The sequence below is a fragment of the Camelina sativa genome, chromosome 20, assembly GCF_000633955.1.
Source record: "Camelina sativa cultivar DH55 chromosome 20, Cs, whole genome shotgun sequence".
In the NCBI taxonomy this organism is placed as follows: Eukaryota; Viridiplantae; Streptophyta; class Magnoliopsida; order Brassicales; family Brassicaceae; genus Camelina; species Camelina sativa.
In genome coordinates, this window is record NC_025704.1 from 8964246 (window position 1) to 8987960 (window position 23715).

General features: G+C 34.7%; 9 protein-coding genes, 1 long non-coding RNA gene and 1 other non-coding gene across 18 annotated transcripts; 3 read left to right on the forward strand and 8 right to left on the reverse strand.

Moving 5' to 3' along the window:
- On the reverse strand, positions 6066-7307 carry LOC104772335 (putative F-box protein At1g50870). Its single transcript, XM_010496965.1, has one exon. The coding sequence runs from the start codon at positions 7305-7307 to the stop codon at positions 6066-6068; it is 1242 nt and encodes a 413-aa protein (XP_010495267.1).
- On the reverse strand, positions 7486-7557 carry TRNAW-CCA. The gene has a single exon. It is a non-coding gene; the product is annotated as a tRNA-Trp (tRNA).
- Positions 7670-8271, reverse strand: LOC104770127 (auxin-responsive protein SAUR24-like). The gene has a single exon (XM_010494492.2). The coding sequence runs from the start codon at positions 8107-8109 to the stop codon at positions 7849-7851; it is 261 nt and encodes an 86-aa protein (XP_010492794.1). The 5' UTR covers positions 8110-8271; the 3' UTR covers positions 7670-7848.
- Positions 10098-10632, forward strand: LOC109131453 (auxin-responsive protein SAUR20-like). Its single transcript, XM_019242550.1, has one exon. The coding sequence runs from the start codon at positions 10188-10190 to the stop codon at positions 10458-10460; it is 273 nt and encodes a 90-aa protein (XP_019098095.1). The 5' UTR covers positions 10098-10187; the 3' UTR covers positions 10461-10632.
- On the reverse strand, positions 11503-12029 carry LOC104772336 (NAC domain-containing protein 30-like). Its single transcript, XM_010496966.2, has one exon. It carries the CDS (start codon positions 11974-11976, stop codon positions 11503-11505), a length of 474 nt encoding a protein of 157 aa, XP_010495268.1. The 5' UTR covers positions 11977-12029.
- On the reverse strand, positions 13805-15958 carry LOC104770128. Of its 8 annotated transcripts, none has more exons than XR_764488.2 (7): positions 15723-15957; positions 15478-15555; positions 15230-15366; positions 14810-14943; positions 14652-14714; positions 14312-14423; positions 13805-14176 (listed from the first exon to the last, which is right to left on the reverse strand). It is a non-coding gene; the product is annotated as an uncharacterized LOC104770128 (long non-coding RNA). The 8 variants fall into 8 exon arrangements; XR_764489.2 differs by having other exon boundaries at positions 14647-14714; XR_002037127.1 differs by having other exon boundaries at positions 14312-14393; positions 14677-14714; positions 15723-15956.
- Positions 18369-18867, reverse strand: LOC109131454 (auxin-responsive protein SAUR20-like). The gene has a single exon (XM_019242551.1). It carries the CDS (start codon positions 18787-18789, stop codon positions 18517-18519), a length of 273 nt encoding a protein of 90 aa, XP_019098096.1. The 5' UTR covers positions 18790-18867; the 3' UTR covers positions 18369-18516.
- On the forward strand, positions 19451-19981 carry LOC104770129 (auxin-responsive protein SAUR20-like). Its single transcript, XM_010494493.2, has one exon. It carries the CDS (start codon positions 19562-19564, stop codon positions 19823-19825), a length of 264 nt encoding a protein of 87 aa, XP_010492795.1. The 5' UTR covers positions 19451-19561; the 3' UTR covers positions 19826-19981.
- Positions 20619-21691, reverse strand: LOC104770130 (NAC domain-containing protein 30-like). The gene is made up of 2 exons (XM_010494495.2): positions 21444-21691; positions 20619-21266 (listed from the first exon to the last, which is right to left on the reverse strand). Exon 2 carries the CDS (start codon positions 21250-21252, stop codon positions 20773-20775), a length of 480 nt encoding a protein of 159 aa, XP_010492797.1. The 5' UTR covers positions 21253-21266; positions 21444-21691; the 3' UTR covers positions 20619-20772.
- On the reverse strand, positions 21820-22342 carry LOC109131452 (auxin-responsive protein SAUR24-like). The gene has a single exon (XM_019242549.1). The coding sequence runs from the start codon at positions 22220-22222 to the stop codon at positions 21950-21952; it is 273 nt and encodes a 90-aa protein (XP_019098094.1). The 5' UTR covers positions 22223-22342; the 3' UTR covers positions 21820-21949.
- On the forward strand, positions 22894-23545 carry LOC109131432 (auxin-responsive protein SAUR24). Its single transcript, XM_019242454.1, has one exon. It carries the CDS (start codon positions 23004-23006, stop codon positions 23274-23276), a length of 273 nt encoding a protein of 90 aa, XP_019097999.1. The 5' UTR covers positions 22894-23003; the 3' UTR covers positions 23277-23545.

The following is a 23715-nucleotide window of genomic DNA, read 5'->3' on the forward strand; positions in this document are numbered from 1 at the left end:
AGCTGAATTTGAGGCAGAGGCGTTGGATGGAGTTAGTAGCGGATTATGATTTGGACATAGCTTACCATCCTGATAAAGCTAATCTGGTTGCAGATGCCTTCAGTCGGAAGCGGGTGGCTTCGGCTCAGGAGCAGGATATGGAGGCGTTGGTAGGTGAGATTAGTGCATTGAGTTTGTGTGCTATCTCACAGGAACCTTTGGGTTTGGAGGCAGCTGATAGAGCGGATTTGCTGAGTAGAGTGAGGTTAGCTCAGGAGAGCGATGAGGGGCTGGTGAATGCCTCTAAGGCTGCGGGTGCAGAGTATCAGGTTTCTGCTAATGGTACCATCCTTGTGCATGGTCGGATCTGTGTGCCCAAGGGTGAGGATTTGAGGCAGGAGATACTGAGAGAGGCTCATTCGAGCAAGTTCTCTATTCATCCAGGAGCGACCAAGATGTACCGTGACCTCAAGCGGTATTATCACTGGGTCGGGATGAAGAAGGACGTAGCTGACTGGGTGGCGAAGTGTGATACTTGCCAGCTGGTGAAGGCGGAGCATCAGGTTCCTGGTGGTTTGTTACAGAGTTTACCCATTCCAGAGTGGAAGTGGGATTTGATCACGATGGACTTCGTGGTGGGTTTGCCTGTGTCGAGGACGTTTGATGCTATTTGGGTCATTGTGGACCGTTTGACTAAGTCCGCGCATTTTCTGGCCATCAAGAAAACTGATGGAGCAGCGGTTTTGGCCAAGAAGTACGTGAGGGAGATAGTCAGATTGCACGGTGTGCCTGCTAGTATTGTGTCTGATAGAGATTCCAAGTTCACTTCGGTGTTCTGGAGGGCGTTTCAGGCAGAGATGGGCACGAAGGTGCATATGAGTACAGCCTATCATCCTCAGACGGACGGTCAGTCAGAGAGGACGATCCAGATTTTGGAGGATTTATTGAGGATGTGTGTGCTGGATTGGGGTGGTCATTGGGCAGATCACTTGAGCTTGGTGGAGTTTGCTTATAACAACAGCTACCAGGCTAGTATTGGGATGGCTCCTTATGAGGCCCTGTATGGGAGGCCGTGTCGTACACCTTTATGTTGGACTCAGGTGGGGGAGAGGAGCATATTTGGTGCAGATTTTGTTCAGGAGACCTCGGAGAAGATTCGGGTTTTGAGGCTGAACATGAAGGAGGCTCAGGATCGGCAGAAGAGCTATGCTGATAAGAGGAGAAAGGATCTTGAGTTTCAGGTTGGTGATAGAGTGTACCTCAAGATGGCCATGTTGCGGGGTCCGAACAGGTCATTGACAGAGACTAAGTTGAGTCCGAGGTACATGGGTCCGTTCAGAGTGGTTGAGCGGGTGGGACCAGTGGCATATAGGCTGGAGTTGCCTGAGGTTATGCGTGCGTTCCACAAGGTATTTCATGTGTCGATGCTGAGGAAGTGTCTTCACGAGGGTGATCAGTTGTTGGCTAAGATTCCTGAGGATCTTCAGCCTAACATGACTTTAGAGGCGAGACCAGTGAGGGTGCTCGAGAGGAGAGTCAAGGAACTTCGGAAGAAGAAGATTCCTTTGATGAGAGTCCTGTGGGACTGTGACGGAGTAGAGGAGCAGACTTGGGAGCCCGAGGCGAGGATGAAGGCAAGGTTTAAGAAGTGGTTTGAGAAGCAGACCGCGACTTTAGCTTGTCTAGCCGGGTCCGGGTTGTAGTCCGTGGCTGGAGCAAGTACGGAGTATTCCAGCCCATCTCTCTTGATATTTGGTCGCTTAGGGGTGGTTGGTTGTGCGACTAAGTATCAAGATGAGGTGGTGCTCGGGATGCGGGTTGTTGGCTCCGGTTGTTGTATTTTTTTGGCTTTTTCTGATGTATGTTCGTTGAGATTGTAACGATTATGACATTTTTGAGATTAATAAGATGAGTATTTTTCTTTATGTTTGACTGTTGTTGTCATGGGGAAAGAGAAATAGCTCGGGTGTCTATTTTTGGAAAGTTTCCATAAATAGAAAGTTTCCACAAAAGGAAGGTTTCCATAAATAGGAAGTTTCTAAAAAGGGAAAGTTTTGTGGAAATGTTGAGGTAGATCTAGCCAGTAGATACTCGTTGGCATCAGTGTTTGATTTTGCTCAAGGCCGTGCGGGCCCAACTCACGTGATACCGATAGCTCGATGGACTTTGTGGCCAGAGAGTGGGAGTGGTATGTTGCTTCGGATGACGATCTGAGAGCGCGCTTGAGGGTGACGACCCAAGAGCGGGATATGTGAGGCTCCCTGGATACCGTAGCTGTGAGCCAAGGCTCGGCAGTGAGCCGGTATGTCTCGAGGGTTGCGACCCGAGAGCGGGGGGAGTGTGTGTGTGTGACTTCCTGGATGCCGTAGCTTAAGGCGGTTGGCCTGATAGCGAGCCGGCATGATTCGTTGGTTGCGACCACGGACGGGGGAAGCACTGAGTTGTGAGCAAATAGTGTTTATGATGCGAGTATATTGGCTAGAGGGAGACCTCGAGGGTCAGTCGGAGGTGTGCGGGCTGTTGCAACAGTGGCACGGGAAACCTTGGCTGACGGTGTTTAGTCCGGTCTGGGGACATGCGGGCCGTGCTGACGGTGGCACGGAGGTCCTTGGCAGGTGGACGATATTGCGGGATTCGGGGACGAATCCATATTGGTGGGGGAGAATTGTAACACCCGCAAACCAATTTTTGGTATTTTGGTAAGGGTGTCGATCGACACCTTCTCGTGAGGCATCGATCGACACCAATTGTGACCAGTTTGGTCGGTTCAATTTTATTTGTCCGGTTTGCGTGGTTGGTTTAGGGAATCCCTAAATCGTGTGTAAAAGGGGAAAAACGACCCTAGGTCGTATTATTTGTTTGTACTCGCCGCTGTTGAGAGAAAAAGAAAGGAGAGAGAGTTCTTAAGCTTTTGGGAGAAGTTTGGGAGATTACTTGCTGTTCTTGAGAGTTTTGGAGCTGGGAAAGAGTTAGAAGCTTGCTAGGAGTGAGGATTTCGTTCCTACTGTTCAGAATCTTCCTGGAAAGAGGTGAGTGCTTGACCATGGTTGATCTAAGCATGAGATCTCTCTTGTTTGTGTGTTTTCTTTGCTGTTTGTGTTGTTTTGTTGCTTGGGTTCGTTGCTTTTGTGATTCCCAGTGATTTCTGAGGTAATTGGGTGAGTTTGGAACGGATTCGGAATGGTTTGGAATCGGGATTCGTCGTTCGTGTTCGCGCAGTTCGCGCAGTTCGCGCCTGCAGATATGGCATCGATCGACACCATTCGAGCATCGGTCGACACTGTTGGTGACAGCATCGGTCGACACCCTTGTGGCATCGGTCGACACCCTTGGTTCAGCATCGGTCGACACTTTCTGGGGCATCGGTCGACACCAGTCTCAACCGAGACTTGTTTTCCTGGTTTGATGTATTGCTTGTGTTTTGTTTGCTTGCATAACTTGAGGGTCTCATATGCTTGTGTGTATAACCTAGTAGATGGGAGGACGGCCTCACTAAGTATTTATGATAATACTTACGCATCTCAATTGTTGTTTGTGGTGTGCAGGTAAAGGAAAAGTGTGATCGTGGAATCAAAGGCAATGAGGAGGAGGATGTTCTAGAGACTTGATTGATTGTGGTCTAGCTGATGTTAGGTTGCTAGATTAAGTCATTGGAACATTGTTGGATGTTAGCTTTTGGTTATTTTCTTTGTTTGGATTATGATGTTATTGGTTATTGGATTATTTATGTTGGAATTCTATTGGAATTGTTTTATTTGGTTATCCGCGGTTATTGATTGTTGTTAGGATGTTAGTGGGTATGAGACCACTAGTAAATTAAGGCATTAAAAAAAAAAAAAAAGGGAAGGGTTGTTTCAGTGTATTTTTTACACCTAGGTATATTGTATGTTACAAATATATTATTTACCACCACCTAGAAAACGTCTATATAATCAAATTAAGCCAACTATTATATGTCTCTTTACATTCATTTTTGCATACTTTCTTTAATCACTAAAATTGTTGGCTCAAAAAATTTAATAAAAAACAAATTACATCACAATACACTTATGGAGAGAACCTCGGTTCTGCATTCCTCCCTTATGGAGAGAACCTTGCGTCCAATCTCATTCACCATGGAGAGAACTTTCGCTCTGCCTTCCTCCCTTGGAGAGATAACTTTGCATCCAACCTCCCCCATCTTCCTCCCTTGGGGAGATAACCTTGCGTCCAACCTCCTCCACCATATAGAGAACCTCGGCTCTGCCCTCCTCATGTGTGGAGATAACATGTTCACGTCTTTTAACTATCTCAAAGTGGCTTGCTCCATCAAACAATGAAACTAAATATCCTTTTCAAACTTCACAAAATCTTTTGATAGTAACTAATATTAAATTTCTCAATGTACTCATGGAAGTTTCTTTGACACACCATGATGTAGCCTCTGTCTCCAAGCTCCTATGGATCTATCAACAAAGATTTATGTTTTCTAATCTATCTATGTTTGTTGTAGGCTTGTATTTGATTAGCCTATTTTATCCAACCATTAGGTTGATGACCTTCTCCTCTTTATCTCCTTTTGAGATTGAACGAATGGTAAGAATTATGTTTGCACAAAAAAAAAGGTCTATGACCAACCAATCAAGGTTGAAAAAATAGAGGAAAAGTAATTTGACATAATTAATAAAATAATAGAAAATTATAAGCACGGTAATATATGAATCTCAAATAATTCAAAGATGAAAATATAAATTAAATAAAACAATCTAAAACTATTATAATAAATCTTAAAATACAGTATTAGAAAAAAGATGCATATATTAATCTTCCATTTTTTTTTGTCAACACATTAATCTTACCTATTCCAAACTGAAAAGATAGAGTGAGAAGTATATTTTGGTTTAAAAAATTAAGAAAAATTTGTCTTCCCATTAAAAAAGTTTGACCAATAGAACAAAGTTGAAAGCAATATTTTTGAATAAATTATTTTGTTAGATGAATAATATGAGATGATCTATGTTTATATAGAAGTGAGTATTTACATTTTTTTAGAATTAATAATTTTCTGTATATTTTCCTTAATCCCTTTTGTATTTTATGAGAAAATTTATTCCAATGAGCTCATTATGTTTTTAAAAAATTTCTTGCTTCCCACTTTCTTGTAAGACGTACTATCTTTCGATGATAAGAACGCTTTCTGTTTAGTTGATATAGTGTTATATACTCTTTGTTGTTATCTTGCATTTGTGTATTCATATTTTTTTATACAACCTGTCCTGCAAATTAATAGAAATGATAATAACAACGTGAAAATTTTGTTAATCTCAAAAACCTTAGTTATTAATTATAAAAAACTTTGTTAACAATTCATAGTTAAAGATTGCGTAGTATGCATTATGAAATTGAGAAACGAAACAAAATTCAAAGAAACGACGACGAAAACATGTGGTAATATCTAGGAATCTTTATATATAGTTATTATGATTAGACAACAAACAAATTGCCTTCCAGACTTGTTCAAGAACAATGATGTGTCAAATAAAAGGTTAATAAAAAACAAAAAACAAAATTTTACCAAGAAAAACAAATCTAGTCGAAATTATAATGTTTCGTGAAAAATATGTCATCATATATTTGCTTATATAGTGGGGTGTATTTACAATCCTTTTCCTTTTATGATTAACAAATTTTTTTTAATATAATAAAATGACAATGATCTTATGCATCGTTTTACCAAACTTGAAACCTGTGATTTCAGATCGTTAAAATTGACACGTGTCACGATCTGATGAATTACTAACTTGGATATTTAATCGTTAAAACTGACACGTGTCACGATCTGGTGAGTTTTTAACTTTGATCTCCGATTGTTAAAACTAACACATGTCTACTAACTTTAAGAACCAAACTTTATATAATAAGATATTGTGATAGCAAAACCAAAAAAAAAAAATCATGTTGGGATGGGTTCAACTTAATAAATTTCACTAGAAAAATCAAAGACATAGAGAAGTTTCATAAATTTGAGGTGTTGTTGAAAGGGAAAACAAAGAAAGTGCAAAAAAAGCATTAAAGAGAGAATTTGAGCGATGAAGGGCGCTACTTTACTACAAAGACACGAAATTCTCCATGTGATTTGGGAACACATCCAAGTTGAATGTACTGCTGTACTTACTGTTGTCACCAAGTCTGTAACGGCATCCGAATTCATCACCAAAAATTCCTTGAAACAAGGCTTCTCTAATAGTGTTTCTCCTTGGATCGAAATATAAAACATAAAACGAGTCTGTCAAAACCCTTGGTGTAAAAACAAGCTCACCAGCATCGCTAACACCCTTTAATAATAGGTTATTCCATCCTCTCCTAGTCCTAGGAGGTAAGGTAAAGCTTTTACACGTCCATTCGTGTCCATCTGCATCTTCCAAAACCCATAGCTTAACAGATATAGTAGGGTAATATGTAGTACCAACTAAGGCTAACCTTCCCTCCTCATAAGGTACTATCATAAAAGTATACAAATTGGAACTACCCTCGGGAAAATGTATAGGATTGAACTTTTCAGATCCGACATCAAAGCTCATTATACATTTTTCACCACCAATAACAAAAAAGGCTTCATAATAGAGAACTCCATCAACGCAACCTAAGTATATACCAGGAAAATGCGAAGGGAAACCATTGGGTATTAATCTCCATTGAGCTCCCCATGTAAGAATCCGATGCTGTTGGGAGTTTATGACCAGAATTTTGTATTTACCCTCCAATGGATCGTATCCTAAATAAGTCTGTCCCTGAAACAGGAGATTTCTTGTGGGCTTTGGTAACTGTAAAACCTGTTGCGTGGTTGGGTTCCAAAACACGTTTCCTTTGAAGAAAATAAAGCCCTGGACGGATTGAGACGGATAATAACTGCAGCTCCGCCTCCAAGAGTTTGCGTTTTTCATCTCATAACTGTAGAACGGAGAATAAGAACCGTCAGTATTCTCGTGTTGAGGGAACGAGAAAACGAACCGCTTTTTATATTTCAAGAAGGTGAGCACAAGACGCCGTGGCCGACTCGCGAATGAGCTGATAAAACTTGGAAGTGTAGTGTAGGAAGACCAGAGCTTTGATACGCAGAGAAACCTCATAATAGATTTTGCAGGAAGTCTTGAGAGTATCTCCAAGGTTATATCGAGTGGAATCGGGTCTGGTTGAGATCTATACTCTTCTTCTTCGTCTTCATCATGGATTTCTCCCCTGTTCTCCTCTTGTTCATCTATGGCAGCTTGCTCAAAAATACCTTGTATCAGCGAGGAAGATTGTGATGTTCCGTAAATCTCTCCCGTTTTCTCTTCCTCTGAATCCATGGCTGATCGATCTTCAAACCCTAATACTTTCTTCAAAACCCTATTGTATATGGTTTTGTATGAACTATTTTAGACTGAAAATTTTAAACCAAAACTTCCGGTTAAGAGATACCGAACCAGAGAAAGGAAATAGGCAATAGAAGAATTAAAAAAGAATCCGGATTAAAGTTCGGGGGATTGAACCCGACGTGAATCGAACACGCAACCTTCTGATCTGGAGTCAGACGCGCTACCATTGCGCCACGGATCCGGATGATTAAAACCTCAACTTAATTGTATTAATCGTAATCAATTATACTATAAATAGTTATAAATAGTTAGTTATTCAATTGGTTTGGTGTTTGGTCTTTCATTTTCAATGATTGATTGATCGATCCAAAATGTATTGACATGAATCTTGTCTTTCGCATAAAAATGGCATTCACTCTCTAAACTTATAGAACAACTCTTTCAAGAATAATTAAAGAGCAAACATGCTCAATTATCTACAATGAATAAGTCTATTTCTAAACTAGGAAGAACAAAAAATGTTGGATCATCATCATTGGAGCCGAGAAGTCACATTGATGAAGGTATCTTCAGGGCAAGGAATCGTTAAGCCACCCATCGGATGATCAAATCCAAACTCTTCCTCGGATTTACTGAGCAGTGCTTGGAATGAAGGCTGGTTTAAATATGAGACCGGCACCAAATATCTCTTTTTCTGGCTCTCTCCTACGTACACCGCAAGAAACCCTTTTGGTGCTGCGGTGGAACGGCTTAGAATCTTCTTTGCTCCCAATAAACTTCTCACCAAAGCCATTGCTATTTCTTCTGGTCTGAAAAGTTTGAAATCTTTTTGAAGCTTCTGAACTGAAGATGTATGAAAAGATTCAAGTTATTGGATTTGCTTGTTGTTGGTTGATGATAGAAAGAATGAGTTAAGTGTGTATATATAGAAAGATCAACGAACAACCTAGCTCTCTGAAAGATCATTCACACTTGTGGTCTTGAAGCGTCGGACACACTAGAACAGAGAACATGGCTCTGTCTTCACCGTTTGGAAAAGATGCATTAATGCAATTTTGTCTTGAATGATAATTAATTGAGTGTGGGACAAGAAACTAGAAACAAACTCCATGTGCAATTCACAAGGGACTGTTTTCTCAATGTTTTTTTAAGATAAGACATGCTATAGTCAATAATAATGACCAGCTAGTTTCTCTTCTCCATGTTCTGTGATCATCCTATTCTCTAATCTCTGTGGTCTAAATTGTTTTCATAACAACTTCAAAGTGGGGACCTGAAGTTTCCCAACAACAGAACCATAAGTCTCCGTCACTGGTCAAGTTGTTTTTTTTTTCTTATTATATCCACAAATAGAATCACACATGAAATTTAGTAAAAGAAGATTCTTGTGCAGTGGTCAAAGTTGTTCAATAGAGGGGCTATGTTTCGGTTCGTGGTAAAGTCAGAGTCTGAGACAAGAAGTCAAAGGCATGTGCTTTGATTAAAGCAGAGCCAAGTTCCTTCTTAAGCCAGAGATCAAGGTATATAACTTTCTTGAAATGCACCATTGTTGTGAATATCAACCTGTTATTCAATTTTCAAGACTTAAAAAAAATCATCTCTCACTTATCGATTCCAGAAGAGTAACCAATCTTTCGTTAGCGAAAACGGAATAAAGAACACTCATGCTCACATACAACTGAATTTCGGTAATGAGATCTTCAATACCTTGCTTGTCTCTGAACCAACATAATTTAAGTACCTAAGATGTTAACATTGGTGAGGAAATCACTGTGACATTAGCCTTAAGATTAAGATCAAGTATCTTCATGAAGTTAAGCAAATCCTCTCGGTGATAACGATACACCTTATATGTATACATCAAGATGAAGTATTATTGGCGCCATTGCTTCTTACAAAAAGCATGACATAATTTTGAGTTTTGTAACGTCTTGAACAACTCTTTTTCGAAAGAAAAGCAAATATTGAGTATTCTATCCGTAAATCGTGCTAACTAGTGTTAGTTTTTCCTTTTTCCAAATATTTGTTCTTTTCCGACCTGGTCTTCGTTAACGTACACCGCAAGAAAACCCCTTTGGTGCTGAAACTGTCCTTTTGCTTGTAGCCTCTACAGAAAATCCGATAATTATCTTTGCACCCAGTAGGCCTCTGAACCAAACCAGTTCTTGTGTCTTAAGCTTTTGAGAAGAAAAAAAATTGATGCTCAGATTCAAGCTTCGGGTTCTTGGTGGTTTGAAGAGTTAGTTCTATCTCTGGGATGTATAAATAGATTAATGGACTTCAAACCACTGGATGTTTTCAGCACTTCACAATATTATAAATGCAGAGAATAATAACTTAAACCCTTGAAAGAGATCACTTGTTGTTCTGTTGTTGAGCCACTTCAGGTCCCCACTTGAAAGTCTTATTAAAATACACCTCTGAGATGAGAGAATATGATCATCACAGAACATGAAGAAAAGACACTTGCTGGGCCTTATTATTAACAATAGCATGTCTTATCTTATAAAACATTGAGAAAACAGTCCCTTGTGAATTGCAAATGGAGTTTGTTTTTAGGATCTTGTTACAAGTTCCATTAATTATCTCATCAAAACCAAATTTCATTAATGCATCTTTTCCAATTGGTAAAGACAGAACCATGTGAACTCTGTTTTAGTGTCTAGTCTGTCCCACACGCTTCAGTACCACAAGTTTCAATGATTTTTCTCAGAGATGTTTCAAGTCCTTCATTGATCTTTCTATATAAACACACTTAACCCACTCTTTTCCATCATCAACAACCAACAAGCAATCCAATAACTTAAATCTTTTCATTCATCTTCAGAAGCTTTAAAGAAAATTCAAACTTTTCAGACAAAAGAAATAGAAATGGCTTTGGTGAGAAGTCTATTGGGTGCAAAGAAGATCCTAAGCCGCTCCACCAGAGCAGCCTCGGCGGCCCCTAAAGGGTTTCTTGCGGTGTACGTAGGAGAGAGCCAGAAGAAGAGATATGTGGTGCCAATCTCATACTTGAAACAACCTTTGTTTCAAGCTCTTCTCAGTAAATCGGAAGAAGAGTTTGGGTTTGATCATCCGATGGGCGGTTTAACGATTCCTTGTCCTGAAGATACCTTCATCAATGTGACTTCTCGGCTCCAATGATGATTATTCAACATTTGGTTCTTCCTAGTTAGAGATAGACTTGTTCCTTGTAAATAGAGGATTTTTATTCTTTCTTTTTTTTTTTTCTCTTTCTTCTAGAAAGAGTTGTTCTTAAATTTTTTGAAATGGATGCCATTTTTTATTCAATAGACACGATCATGGTTCATGTTAAGAGTTGTTCTAACAAGGAAAGAAATTATTTTTAGCTAAACTGAACAGTGCAATAGATACTCAAGTTGACCAAAAGAAAAAGAGATACTCATGTTAAGAGTTAACTCAAAACTCAAAAGTAAACGGCTTCTGCTTCAATTTTAGTTTATGATTGCATTACTATTCTACCTTTCGTTTTACTTTTAATCAACCAGTAATTTTCTTCATTTAGGTAATTAATCTTCAGTTCAATTCTTGTTTAACAGTAATCTTCAATCAGGTAGCAAATAAACGCAAATAATATGGTATAAAATAATAGCACCAGAATCATCATGAAGAAATATGCTTCATTTAGCTAATTAATTTTCAGTTCAGTTTCTGTTGAACAGTAATGTTCAATATGGTATAAAATAATAGTACCAGAATCATCATGAAGAAATTAGTATAAGGTCTAAATATCTTTTGTATAAACAATATGACATGTTGTCTTGCCTTTTTTTGGTTCTGTTTCTTGAGATTTGCTCTGTTTCTCTCTTCCACCATTTGCTCTGCCTCTCTTTAATAAATTTATGACTTACAAAGCATCTGTTAGTTTGCTAAGGATGCAAGCTTTATTCAGATACTTCAGTGTATCATAGATTCATAATACATTAGATGAAACCATATTTTATCCTCAAACAAGAAAATTGTTACTGTTTATAAGAAATTGAAAGCTCATAAGAACTTTAATGATCTATCATCTCTATGTCTTTAAATAAACAAGAAAACTTATGATATTGTTGTTCATAAATAAATAAGTCTACTAGGAATTTTCAAACTAAACTTAGAATTGAAGTAAAATAAAATAAAAGTAGAAGTCATCCTCATCACTGACATTAACCAAAACACTGAATCATGGTCCTTTAAGGTGGCAGAGAACATGATTTTGGAATGAGCCACCATCAAGGGTATAGAATTCCGTCATGGTCCAACCACTCGGGTTGCTCTCACCTTTGACGTAGAAACTAAAACTCCTCTTCTTCCCAATCACCTCACGCTTATCTTCTGATACGACATTACTCAGCTTCCCAAGGGCTTTCCAACGTCCCTCACACGTCTCTCCTTTGACTTTGCGGCTCTTCCCAGTCCGTGTCACGAAGTAGTACCACTCGTTAGTTTCGAAAAACTCTGTCTCGGTGTGAGTCAACCGCCACGGCTCTTTGGCATATAAATCGGTCTTGTCTTCTAACTCTAATACTTTATTCGATGTTTTGGCAACCTTATTACGCCCAAGACAATAGCGGATGAGTTCCTGCTCCGTAGGATGAAACCTAAACCCAACAAACTCTTGTTGCTCTTTCTCGTTGTATTTTTCAACCATCGACATATTCTTTTCTTCTTCTGCAAGACAAAGAAACGCAAATAATATATGAGACCAAAAGTTTAAGATCTATATGTTATAACAATAAAACAAACGAATGATCTTTAGAACAAAACTGAAAAAGCTTATGGGTGTGAGAGATATATAAGAGATGTAGGAAGAATAATTAAAACGCGTTAAAGACTTTGAAGCTCTTACCTGAAACCTGAAGCTAGACAAGAAAGTAGCCCACGCGATGCGTGGTTTATGTATGCGTTGTTAACTTGAAATATAAAATAAAGTAGTTATTAATTATATGAAATGTACACATGTAATTGTTAACATACTAGGTCTGAACCCGCGGTACACCGCGGGACGAATCTGATTTAATTTTTATTAGTACAATTTATTTCTATATATTAGTAAAATGTATGAAAGTGTATTAATATGTATTGTTTTAATTTTTCTCATCTGCTGAATAGTATTGTTATTTTATGATACCGCTGGTTCAAATCTTTGTGGAGTGTGTTTTGTATTGTTTTAGTTGAACTGTGTAATTGGTTGTTTGTTAAATATATGGTTGTTTGTTAAATATAAACCATGGGTACTTAATCTGGGATTGAACCCGCAGTATACCGCAGGATAAAAATTTATTTTTATTATATTTTAATATTTTTAATTATTAAAATGTTAGTCGAATCAGTATAAATAAAATATTTGTTTTTTCTTTGACATGTGTGTATATTTTGTAAGTATGGATAAAGATGGATATCATTTATAACTTAATTAATTCCATTTTAAATATATAATATATGAAATATTTAAATAAATAGTTTTAGTGTTGGTTTAATAGTATAAATACATATGCTATAGACCCGTCCCACAACAAATTGGTTTAAAGATCTTTAACCTGTAGAAAAACAGATTACAATAGTATTACAAAATAACTTTTTGATTAAAATATTTAAACCCACAGTCACATCCACCCAACGTACTTTAGTTTAATTGATAGATCTAAATGTGGATACTAATTAACATGCGATACATTGTAGTATACAGTAGAACCTCTATAAGTTAATACTCAATAAATTAATAACCTCTATAAATTAATAAAATTTTCCGGTCCCAAGTTGGGACTAGTGTAATTTTGGACACTATTCGATAATATAATAAAATAATAATTTTTGTGGAACTCCTTTGTAAATAAATAGTCTCATCAATAATATAAATTAATAATTATATAAAATTATCTAAATATATGTATATATCTACACATTATTTTTTTATTAGAGTTCATTTTTAATAATTTTACTATATAAAAATCTTTGAGTACTATCTTTAAAACAAGATAATTGTTAATTTCATTGTAACTGATTTTATAAAAATATTAGTTATAAAGATTAAATCTTATTTTTAATATTTTTTACCAAATTAGGAAAGTCTCTCTATAAATTAATAATTATTAATTTATCGATAAATTAAAACCTCTATAAATTAATAAAATTCTATGGTCCTGACTTTATTAATTTATAGAGATTTTACTGTAACACTTTTGGTTTAAAACAGAAAGTATTATATCAATGTTATACTATATTATTAAAAATAAAAGATGATCATATATTTTCAAAAATGCTAACTAATTAAATTTATTAATTATGTAAAATCCTAGTGCTATTTGCAAAAGAAACACAAATTACATAACCCGTCTCAAAAAACAGAAAGATCTTAGTAGAGAAACCTATTTATGTCCCTATGGCTTCCTATTGACACTGTTGAAAATTTAAAACCAGTTCTATTGTCCGTGTCAGTATAATTTGTACCAAAATATATAAACAATATGACAGCACAAATAAAATTTAACAATATGAATAACGTCTTTCTTTTCTTTTGGGACAAATGAATGTTAACAACATAACATGCAAAATAGCATATTTTCTTAATTTTTAACAAACTAAATGATAGATATAAACGTAAGGTCGATAGTTAGTTGGGTACAAAGAAAATAAAAACATAAGGTGGAGAGTATTTCTTCTTCTTCTTTCACTTAGTGCGATGACCTGCTTCAACGTTTTTATAGAATTTTAGTGCTTCTTCCGTCATATTGACTCAAGCCAAAAGTTGTGACCTTTTTTGTCGAGAGATGTGTCCGTTGCTTTTATATTGTATACCTGGGCGCTTGTATGAAACTCCACAACATACTGGTTCTGATAATCTAGTCCCAGTGTTCCTGAGGTTGCAAAAAAATCTTATATGAGAATGGAAGTTTAACAATCGTTGATTTTATTCTTGGTCATTCAGTTGAATCAGTTAGAGCAAATGAAACGCCTAGTAGATAAATTTAGAGATAGCATGAGTTACTTACGTTGCTATGCACATCTCACAGTTCGATCTGAAAGTCTTCTTCCCACAGGTTCTCCAGCCACTCCGTATAAGTCCGTATAAGTCTAGAGCCAGAAAATGCATTTCAAAACAGGCTATATAACAATATCAATACAAATAGATTAATGTTAGTAATTTGACTAATTATAAAGTCTAGGCACATAGAACATAATATGTTTGCACCTGGCTCTAATTTAAGAGCTTTCGTATTTAAACAATTGATTCATTAATAATCACGAACACCCAAGAAACCATCTAATTATATCACATGATTTTGTCATTTGATGGTAAACCACTAAATGTTTTCCAAACACGTACTATACCATGGACTGAAGAAGTCAGCATTACCGTCTTTTTAGGATGTTTTACTCATACTTGTCATCTGACTGAAAAAATAAACAACCCAAAAAACAAAATTTCAAAATCAATAATAAAGGTAAAAAAATCAAACGTCTTACAAATCAAAGACATGAATCTTTACCACTAAATCATCAGCTCAAAATTACGAAACCACTTCTGTAACTACCAAAATTTGTATCCTCTGATCCAATCCATCTTCTGATCCCCCAATGAGACGTGTATCCATATTAGTGAGGCAACAATCGTTTTAAAAGACTATTACACACAAAACAAATAGTCATTAGTGTTGTAACAAAGATATAAATTAAGAAGCTACAATGGATTATGGTTAACACTCAAACAAAATCCTGCAAATACTTTCACACTCAAACATGAACCATCATACTAAAACAATCAAACTCAATATTCTGTCTATATTAAAATGCATCAAGCCGTCAACAGATAGATACACCCAATGATCCAAACTGAACAACAAAATGAAGAAGAAGAAGCAGTTAAACAGAATCTCAAAAAAGAAACATTTCAGATCAGCTAGGCTTACTTTCGAAACACCCATCATTCCCGTTTAATCTTAGCCTAGCGAATCAGCTGCTCGATCCATAGTGTGTACTGAAGAAGATGGCTGGCAATGTAAATCCAGTTCCAACATCATTTGAAAGTCCGTCCAGATGTTCATGTCTGTCACAAAATTTATGTTTCCAAACGAAGAGACAATAAGGGACCAAATAAACAATGAGTTTAGTTAACAGTTTCAACAAAACAAAACAAAAAAAATTTATCAAATGAGACCTGGTTTGGCATCACGAAAAGTCCAAATGCTTCCTGAATCTTTGCCAAAAACTTGTAATAAGCACAAAAGACGAACTACTAAAAAAAAAAAAAAAGTAGTGTATAAGTATACCACCTTCATCCATGTCAAAACATAACGTTTATAAAATGGATTCTTCATGTATAATCAAACCGTATCAATTAGTCTGGACCAAAAAACTTACAAATAACAGGTTAATTATGAAAAATAAATTTTGGTTTTTTACCTTCTAATCTATAAACCCAGAAGGAAGCTTATCCATGATTTTCTCTCACCATCTATCTTCTTTTACATCTGGTGGAATATGCACGCAATCACCGCCACAAACTCATCACAACACGAAGACGGAGAGATTCTCGAGAGATGAAGTAGAAAGAAAAAAATAAACATATGAACGGGATCTGGGAAGACGGCGATCGAAAGGAGAAATTTTTTTTTAGGTCAAATAACAATTTTAATGTCTTTAATCGATCGAAGCCCTCTAAATTACAAACCGGGTTATTTTTGAGAGGACGCTGATCCTTTCTCCAAACGGGTCGGGTAATGTCGAATGTATATTTTTGTCCAAATTACCCCTTTCAATTTTAATAAACACTCTCATTTACAACTAATTGAATTGGTAATTTTGGAATTTTTTGGCAATTTTTGAATTTGTACTTCTCTTTTACTTATATAGAAATGTCTTAAAGAATAATATATTTATAATAATACGGTTCAACTACAATTTATAATATATATATGTTATATAGTTTTTCATAGAAGGGTCATGAAAAAGAGGAAAGTCAAAGTACATATTACTAAATATTTTTGATTACAATGTATTGTTGAAATTAATTTAACAGTATGTTACTAACTTACTATAGTAATAAGACCATTACTTATAGCAAAAGTTAATTAAATATGGTATTTTCTTTAAATAGTTAAGATAAATTATATTTTTTTTTCTTTTTTTTGGAAAATATAAAACTCATAAGTAGTCTAGAAAGAAAAGCGTAAGATCTTACTTAATTATTTTGATATAATTTTATGTTGTCCTATATATTAATTTTATTGTCATCATCTAAAATAATAGTTAACAAAAAAATAATTTTATATATGATAAGTCAATTTTAAAATAATTTATTAAAACGATATCACAAAACAAATATCTTATATTATAAGTTTAACCAGTTTTTATAAAAATTCTTGAAAAGAAAAGTGTGTCAAATTTAATATATTTTTACTTTCTATATATTGTCTCTATTTCTAATCATTTAAAAATAAATAGTACAATTAACAATAAATTATGTTTTGAAATTATTGTTTTCTGTTATATCATAGGGTGATAAACCAATTATGTTATGATACCATTATGTTTTTTTTAGTACATATGTTTTAAAGACAATCAAACAGTAACTTATAAATTACTATTAAATACAAATTTGAGTTGTGTCTTTAATACAATATATATGATTATTTAATATAATGTGAGTTTTTTATATATTAGAAAATCTTTTATATTTTTTAAACTAGTCTATCATATAGTAATAGGACAATTAGTTACATCAAAGTTAATTAAATTTTGTATGATTGTTAAATAATAAAGAGAAATTTATTTATTTATCGTTTGTTTTTTTTGGAAAAAAAAACTGATAAGTATTCTAAGAAAAAACGTGTAAGACCTTACTTAATTACTTTGATAAATTAATTATGTTGTCCTATATATTAATTTTATTTTCATATCTAAGAGTAATAGTTAACAACAAATAATATTATAATATGAAAGTCAATTTTAAAATAATTTTATTAAAACGGTATCACAAAAAACAAATATCTGATACTCTAAGTCTAACTAATTTTTTATTAAAATTTATGAAAATAAAAGTGTGTCAAATTTAATCTAAATATTTTTTTCTTCTATAAATTGTCTCTATTTCTAATCATTTTGAAATAAATAGTACAATTAACAATAAAAAATTATTTTGGAACTATTGTTTTCTATTATTTCATGCGGGAGATAAAACAATTATGTTATGATACAATTTTTTTTTTAGTACATAAGTTTTAAAGACAGTCAAACTGTAACTTATGGAATACTATTAAATACAAATTTATTGTGTCTTTAATACATTATATATGATTATTGAATACAATGTTAATTTATATATATATATATATATATATATTAGAAAATCTTATATTATAAATTATTTTGATTTCAGTTTTTACTTTAAAAGTATGAAAATATTTTCTACTTTTATTTGGTTTCAAATTTGTTTATATTTTTTAGTTGGGTTGATCAGTATTAATTTTTTTAAGGTTCTATGGTGTATGCTTTCATTATGAAATGTATTAGATGTTAAAAGAAAAAAATGGAAGTAATATATTTTTGTTACAATGTTGAAAAAATCGAAAAACAAACTATACAATTTTTTTTTTAACAAACTATACAGCAGATACAAATAAAAAAATTTAAATAAAAACAATAAAATGTTAAATTGAAAATTAGTAAGAATGACATGTATCACAAAAGTAGAGTGTTAAATGTCACATTGTTAGGCAAAGCAAAAAAAAAACCTTATAATAAGATATTGATTTCAAGGGCTATTAGGAAAACAAAAAAAAGGAAAAAAAACAGTTAGTCGCACGTGTAATTAAATCTACTTGGTAAAATAAAGCGGGTAAAAATTAGATTTAGATAACTATACTACACCAACAAATATCACAATTTTTCTTTTAAAATACAATATTATTAGTTTCCTTATTATCTAATAATGAAGACCGGATGATGAATATGGTAACTTATATTTGTCTAATTCTAACCATGATTTTTAACTATAATTAAAGGTTCTTCGAATGTTGTGGTCTTTAGTTTTCAAAGATTGTTTCAAAATGTCTTGAAATTTTGTATGATAGTGTCAGCTCCATTAAAAAAAGGCATCCAATCTCTAAACAATTACACAACTCTTTCAAGAAGAAAGAGTAAAAATCTATATACAATGAATTAGTCTATTTGTCTAACTCGGATGAACTAATTATCATCATTGGAGCCGAGAAGTCACATTGATGAAGGTATCTTCAGGACATGGAATCGTTAAGCCACCCATCGGATGATCAAATCCAAACTCTTCCTCCGATTTACTGAGGAGGGCTTGGAATGTAGGCTGGTTCAAATATGAAATTGGCACCAAATATCTCTTCTTCTGGCTCTCTCCTACGTACACTGCAAGAAACCCTTTTGGTGCTGCCAAGGCTGGTGCGGTGGAGCGGCTTAGGATCTTCTTTGCACCCAGTAGACTTCTCACGAATGCCATTTATGAAATTATTTGTTTGTATGAAAGTTTTTGAATTCGTTTTGAAGCTAAATCTGAATTCGTTTCTTGTTGTTTGTTGATGATAATACGAATGGGCTATGTATGTATATATAGAAAGATCAATGGATGAGTTGAAACTTCCCTGAAAATTTTTTTGAAACTTGTGGACTTGAAGCGTGGGACAAACTACACCAAGAGTTCACATGGTATTGTCTCTACCATTTGGAAAATATGCATTAATGGAAATTGTCTTGATGAGATAATTAACTGCGTGTGGGACAATAAACTAGAAACAAACTACATATGCAATCCACAAGGGCTTGTTTGGTCAATGTTTTTGGTTTAGATAAGACATGCAATTGTCAATAACAACCAGCAAGTTCTTATTCTCCATGTTCTGTGACGATCCCATTCTCTAATCTCTGTGGTCTAAATGGTGGATTTAATATTAAATTGAAGTGGGAACCTGATGTTGTTCAACAACAGAACATAACGTCTTATATCATCAAGACAAATTTCATCAATGCATCTTTTCTAATGGGATAGACAGAGCCATGTTCTCTGTTCTAGTCTGTCCCACACGCTTCAATACCACAAGTTTTAAGGATTTTTCAGAGAGGTTTCAACTCCTTCATTGATCTTTCTATATATACACTCATAATCCCATTCTATCCATCATCAACTAACAACAAGCAATCCAATAACTTGAATCTTTTCATTCATCTTCAAAAGCTTTTAAAAAGAATTCAAACTTTCAGACAAAAGAAATAAAATGGCTTTGGTGAGAAGTCTATTGAGTGCAAAGAAGATTCTAAGCCGCTCCTCAGCGGCACCAAAAGGGTTTCTTGCAGTGTACGTAGGAGAGAGCCAGAAGAAGAGATATTTGGTGCCAATCTCATACTTGAATCAATCTTCGTTTCAAGCTCTTCTCAGTAAATCAGAAGAAGAGTTTGGGTTTGATCATCCGATGGGTGGTTTAACGATACCATGTCCTGAAGATACCTTCATCAATGTGACTTCTCGGCTCCAACGATGATGATTATCCAACATTTGTACATCTTCCGAGTTAGAGATAGACTTGTTCCTTGTAAATAGAGGGTTTTATTCTTTCTTCTTGGAAGAGTTGTTCTAAATTTTTTGAAATGGATGCCATTTTTTATTCAATAGACACGATCATGGTTCATGTTAATTACATTTTGGATCGATTACCAAGTGAGAGTATGAATAATCTTATACATTTGCTTAACTTAACCAATTTCTTATCCATCGAAATACTACTTCATCTAACAAAAAAATAAATGATTTTTAGCTAAACCGAACAAGGAAGTAAAACTCAAGTTGGCCAAAAGAAAAAGAGATACTCAAAACTCAAAAGTAAACGGCTTCTACTTCAATATTAGTGTATGATTGCATTACTATTCTACCTTTCGTTTTACTTTTAATCAACCAGAAATATGCTTCATTTAGCTAATTAATTTTCAGTTCAGTTTCTGTTGAACAGTAATGTTCAATATGGTATAAAATAATAGCACCAGAATCATATGAAGAAATTAGTATAAGGTCTAAACATCTTTTGTATAAACAATATGACATGTTGTCTTGCCTTTTTTTTGTTCTGTTTCTTGAGATTTGCTCTGTTTCTCTCTACCACCGTTTGCTCTGCCTCTCTTTAATAAAATTTCGACGTACAAAGCATCTGTTAGTTTGCTCTGGATACTTCATTGTATCATAGATTCATAATACATTAGATGAGACCATGTGTTATTCCGTTTATAAGAAATTGAAAGCTCATAAGAACTTTAATGATCTATCATCTCTATGTCTTTAAATAAACAAGAAAACTTATGATATTCTCCTTCAACGTAAATTTTGTTCATAAATAAATAAGACTACTAGGGAATTTTCAGACTAAACTTAGAATTGAAGTAAAATAAAATAAAAGTAGAAGTCCTCCTCTTCACTGACATTAACCAAAACACAGAATCATGGTCCTTTAAGGTGGCAGAGAACATGAGTTTGGAATGAGCCACCATCAAGGGTATAGTATTCCGTCATGGTCCAACCACTCGAGTTGTTCTCACCTTTGACGTAGAAACTGAGAATCCTCTTCTTCCCAATCACCTCACGCTTATCCTTTGATACAACATCACTCAGCTTCCCAAGGGCTTTCCAATGCCCCTCACACGTCTCTCCTTTGACTTTGCGGTTTCCAGAGACCTGAGCCAGTGTCACGAAGTAGTACCACTCGTTAGGTTTGAAAAAGTCTGTCTCTCTGTGACTTAACCGCCACGGCTCTTTGGCATATAAATCGGTCTTGTCTTCTAACTCTAATACTTTATTCGATGTTTTGGCGACCTTATTACGCCTGAGACAATAGCTGATGCGTTCTTGCTCCGTAGGATGAAACCTAAACCCAACAAACTCTTGTTGCTCTTTCTCGTTGTATTTTTCAACCATCGACATCCTCTTTCCTTCTTCTGCAAGACAAAGAAACGCAAATATATTAAACCAAAAGTTTAAAGATCTATATGTTATAACAATAAACAAACGAATGGATCTTTAGAACAAAACTGAAAAAGCTTATGGGTGTGAGAGATATATAAGAGATGTAGGAAGAATAATTAAAAACGCGTTAAAGACTTTGAAGCTCTTACCTGAAACCTGAAGCTAGGCAAATTAGACAAAAGTGGTCTCGTCGTATTTTATATATTGATTTCAAGGGCTATTAGGAAACGAAAAAAAGGAAAAAAAAAACATTTACTCGCACGTGTAATTAAATCTACTTGGTAAAATAAAGCGGGTATAAATATCAGAAATTTTATTTAAAAAAATATCACATTTTTTTCTTTTAAAATACAATATTATTAGTTTCCTTATTATCTAATAATGAAGACTGGATGATGAATATGGTAACTTATATTTGTCTAATTCTAACCATGATTTTTAACTATAATTAAAGGTTCTTCGAATGTTGTGGTCTTTAGTTTTCAAAGATTGTTTCAAAATGTCTTGAAAGTTGGTATGATAGTGTAAGCTCCAAAAAAAATGGCATCCAATCTCTAAACATTTACACAACTCTTTCAAGAAAAAAGAGTAAACATCTATATACAATAAAATAGTCTATTTTTCTAACTCAGATGAACTAAATGTAGGATCATCATCATTGGAGCCGAGAAGTCACATTGATGAAGGTATCTTCAGGACAAGGAATCGTTAAGCCACCCATCGGATGATCAAATCCAAACTCTTCCTCCGATTTACTGAGGAGCGCTTGGAATGTAGGCTGGTTCAAGTATGATACTGGCACCAAATATCTCTTCTTCTGGCTCTCTCCTACGTACACTGCAAGAAACCCTTTTGGTGCTGCCGAGGCTGCTGCCGTGGAGCGGCCTAGAATCTTCTTTGCACCCAGTAGACTTCTCACAAAAGCCATTTATGAAATTCTTTCTTTGTATGAAAATTTTGAATTTTTTTTGAAGCTAAATCTGAAAGATGTAAGAAATGATTCAAGTTGTTTGGTATATTGCTTGTTGTTTGTTGATGATAATAAGAATGGGATATGTATGTATATATAGAAAGATTAATGGTTGAGTTGAAACTTCCCTGAAAAAATCCTTGAAACTTGTGGACTTGAAGCGTGGGGGACAAACTAGACCAAGAGTTCACATGGTTCTGTCTCTACCATTTGGAAAAGATGCATAAATGCAATTTGTCTTGATGAGATAATAAACTGTGTGTGGGACAATAAACTAGAAACAAACTACATATGCAATCCACAAGGGTTTGTTTGGTCAATGTTTTTTTTTAGATAAGACATGCAATTGTCAATAACAACCAGCAAGTTTCTATTCTCCATGTTCTGTGACGATCCCATTCTCTAATCTCTGTGGTCTAAATGGTGGATTTAATAATAAATTGAAGTGGGAACCTGATGTTGTTCAACAACAGAACATAACGTCTTATATCATCAAGACTTCCAATGGGATAGACAGAACCATGTTCTCTGTTCTAGTCTGTCCCACACGCTTCAATACCACAAGTTTCAAGGATTTTGCAAAGAGGTTTCAACTCCTTCATTGATCTTTCTATATATACACACACAACCTCATTCTATCCATTATCAACTAACAACAAGCAATCCAATAACTTGAATCTTTTCATTCATCTTCAGAAGCTTTAAAAAGAATTCAAAGTTTCAGACAAAAGAAATAGAAATGGCTTTGGTGAGAAGTCTACTGGGTGCAAAGAAGATTCTAAGCCGCTCCACCGGAGCAGCCTCGGCGGCACCAAAAGGGTTTCTTGCAGTGTACGTTGGAGAGAGCCAGAAGAAGAGATATTTGGTGCCAGTATCATACTTGAACCAGCCTACATTCCAAGCGCTCCTCAGTAAATCGGAGGAAGAGTTTGGATTTGATCATCCGATGGGTGGCTTAACGATCCCTTGTCCTGAAGATACCTTCATCAACGTGACTTCTCGGCTTCAATGATGATGATATAACATAGTGTTCTTGGAGTTAGAGTTGTTCCTTGTAAATAGAGGATTAGTTCTTTTTTTTTTTTCTCTTTCTTCTTGAAAGAGTTGTTTCTAATTTTTTTTGAAGTGGGTGCAGCTTTGATGCTATATACACAATCACAATTCATGTGGACACATTTTGGATCGATTATTGAAAAAAGGACAATGCCAAATGAAGAACTCTTGTATTATAAATTTATAATATAACCCTTTTTAAATAAAACCAAGTGAGGTTATATATAATCCGGATCCATGGCTTATTTTAACCACTTTATCCATTGAAATATTTCATCATACAAAGAAGGAGATAATATTAAATTAAATTGATCATGCAGTGCAAAGCAAGAAAAGTAAACCACTAAAACTTGAACAATATAATCTTCAGAATTATGCAAAGAAGATTATTGGCTGCC